The sequence below is a fragment of the Poecilia reticulata genome, linkage group LG5, assembly GCF_000633615.1.
Source record: "Poecilia reticulata strain Guanapo linkage group LG5, Guppy_female_1.0+MT, whole genome shotgun sequence".
In the NCBI taxonomy this organism is placed as follows: Eukaryota; Metazoa; Chordata; class Actinopteri; order Cyprinodontiformes; family Poeciliidae; genus Poecilia; species Poecilia reticulata.
The window spans coordinates 16263243-16266235 of NC_024335.1; the positions used below are offsets into that span (position 1 = coordinate 16263243).

The 2993-nt window shown below is 40.5% G+C and overlaps 1 protein-coding gene across 2 annotated transcripts in view; it reads right to left on the reverse strand.

The window, feature by feature from the left end:
• The window catches only part of fgd5a (FYVE, RhoGEF and PH domain containing 5a), a 40651-nt gene extending 38262 nt beyond the window's left edge, over nucleotides 1–2389 (reverse strand). For both annotated transcript variants that reach the window (XM_008409583.2, XM_008409582.2), the window contains exon 1: nucleotides 2170–2389. In XM_008409583.2, the coding sequence (XP_008407805.1) occupies nucleotides 2170–2179 (10 nt within the window). In that variant the 5' untranslated portion in view covers nucleotides 2180–2389. The remainder of the gene's footprint in view (nucleotides 1–2169) is intronic.
• Between the last annotated feature and the right edge of the window lie 604 nt (nucleotides 2390–2993).

Genomic DNA, 2993 nt, shown 5'->3' on the forward strand with positions numbered 1-2993 from the left:
TTGACCACTGTCACTGATCACAATGACAGCAAGTCTTACTTCTCTAAACTAACAGCTGACAAGGTCGATCAAAAAAACTCAACCAACAAGATTTTAGAGTGAAACACTGACCTTGTTAAATCATCTGGTAAAACCGTAGATGATTTCAGTTAACATAAACTTGTTCAGCTTCAGTTACTGGTAATTTTCTATAGTCCCAAGTAAATCCAAAATCAACTAAAACGGCAAAGTCTGTCTGATTAGCTGTAAACCTAACACCACTCAAGAGAATTAAATCAGTTTTCACTGTGATATGATGTTCGCAAACTACAGGTAATGGAGCTATTTCTTATCATTTCGCATTGACTCACCTCAACAAGCCTGTCTGGAAACAACCTCATCCTGACTTTCTCTTTAAAACTTACATTGTCGGTATTGAACATTGCCAATAAAAATTTAGACTCGTCATGAAACACACCCATTCTTAACAAAGTGTGTACACCCATGGTCGCTTCCTGTTATTTAGTACCTGTCCTGACGCACATCCTATTAAACCCTGCGTGCCCTCTGCTTATTCCTTAGTATTTCCTTGCTCCTTCTGTCTGCAAGCATTTCTTGTCATTCTTTTTCTACTGCCATAAAAAACCTCAAGAACATAGTTTTTTTTACTTAAGACACGTTGCTTTTGGTTTCAAATGTTAAATCAGGTCCAGTTGAACTTTCGTGAAGAAATCCAGACAGGATATCTCTGGGTGGGAAGGACATTAACAGTGAAGCCCCCCAATCACTCCACCACAAAACCTCTCGAGGAGTTCACATTTTCACAACACAAATGGACTTCCTTCTCCCCATTCTTCAACGATTCTCACGCACAACCACATGCTTTTTTTTTTTTTTTTCCCCTCTGGAAAGGACTCTTTGAGTGCGCCAAAGAACAATAAAACAGAGAGAGAAAAAACACGGGTCCCAGTCTGACAAAGCACCCAACTGCGAACAACAGGATATGAATTATGCAACAAGAATTCAATTAAAATAAACGTTTTGCAAAACAAAAGGAAGAGACAGACACTGGAACCTTGACTCTGTCAGACGTCCAGGATGTGATTTCACACCGTGCTTCGATTCTGAATGTCAAACCGTAACCACCTGCCTAAAATCGGATTTGACGAAAGCTTTGGATTCTTCAGTGTTATAAGAAAAGGAAAAGCCGGTCCAAGGCAAGGCGATATGAGCAGCTGATTGAGGCTTTCACACCAGCAGGGGGCTCTCAAGAATGAATTGTTACGGCATAAAGTTTTGCAAATCATTTGCACAAGCGGAGCATTTTGTTTGATTATTTTTAATTGCCCTGCTTAGAATCTGAATTTTTGAGCCACAACATTTCCTTAAAAACTACCAAAATCTTTTTAAACGTTTAAGAAAAAACAAAACAAAACAAAAAAAAAACAGGTTAATGCATTTACTCTCAGAACCTAAACAGTTTACTTAATATATCATTTACAGTTGAACAATTACACTTATAATGCTGTAAAATTCACAAATGTTCACATTTGGACAATATAAAAGAGATAAACTGTCCCAAGTCAGCTTCAGGTCGGCTATATAAATCCAATTCTGTTTAAGAAATAATCTACAGTTTCTCGGACTTGAAAGCAGAACCAGCACTTCCAAACACACACAAACACACACAAACACACTCCCATTCAGATCCGCCACGGTTTTATTTCTCAGACAGGGATTAATAAATCCCATCTAAACACAAATCCTTGTACATCCCTTCCGTTTCTTCTCATAACTTCCAGAGATATGGACACTATTGAGTCCTCTTCCAGGGATTTCAGTGTTATTCCAGTATATTACAACACACACGCACACACACACACAAACAAACTGCATTCAGCGTACACGCCGTTCACCATCATCCTACTACAATGTTTACACGAGAAAACACATATATAGATAAAAATTAAATAAACCTAGTAAAATAATTTATGTTTCTATAAGGCGCAATGTCTCCTTTAACCCACCTCAAAATCGTTTAATATTGACGTTTATTGGGGAAAAACATAGAAAACAATAACTTTCATAACTTAGCATCAAACCTTCTCGTGTGTCGTCGGTGTCAAACTCAGACACGAAGCACTAAAAGTTTATTCTCCAGTGCAACAACGTTATAGATTTACGACCAACCTGCGTTCATTGTGGGACATCATCATCCACGGAAACCGACGGCTGCCCTCATTTTTCTCCGCACAGATAACGGAGCCCTCCGGCAAAAACCGCCAACTTAATCCAGATGCATTGCGAGCATTGAGAGGTATTCAAGTTTTGGGAGTAGAGACATCCTTCTCGGCGGCGAAAGATCTGGTATAAGGTGTTTTCTCCTCTCAGCGGGTCGCGGAGCTCTCTCTCTCTCTCTCTCTCTCTCTCTCTCTCTCTCTCTCTCTCTCTCTACGCGCGATGTTCCAGCGCACTGGTGCGCTCCTGTGTGGAAACGGGAGGTGCTGCTGGGCGCTTCCTGTGGCTGGACCTCAGCGCGACTCGGAGAGATGGAGCGCGAACCACTCACTTCAGACCACACCATTACAGCTCACCTACTCTGGAAGCAAAAAAGTGACGTGCGGTCAGGGGAGGCATAAAAATGTATGCCCCCGCCATCATAGAAAATAATAAAATAATTTATATTGCTATTTTCACCCTGTGGTTTGTACTATAAAGTACCAATTTTTTACTTAGCTTAACCAATTCAGATTATTTTTTCTTTAAAATCGCTGGATTTTCGCATTTTCCCATTCAAATTCTCAGAAGTGAAGCTGGTGAGGTGAGGCAGCAGTGAGCTGAGCCTCACCTGGGATTGCGCAACCTCTCACTAACTGCACTGGCTGCCACTCTATGGGAGCAAGTTCGTCCTGTCTGTACGCCGGCATTTAAAATGGCTAAAAACATTTAATATATGGACTGATTTTCCATAATTTCGCTTAATGTACAGTGTTTTTTGTCACTAACTGTGTGTG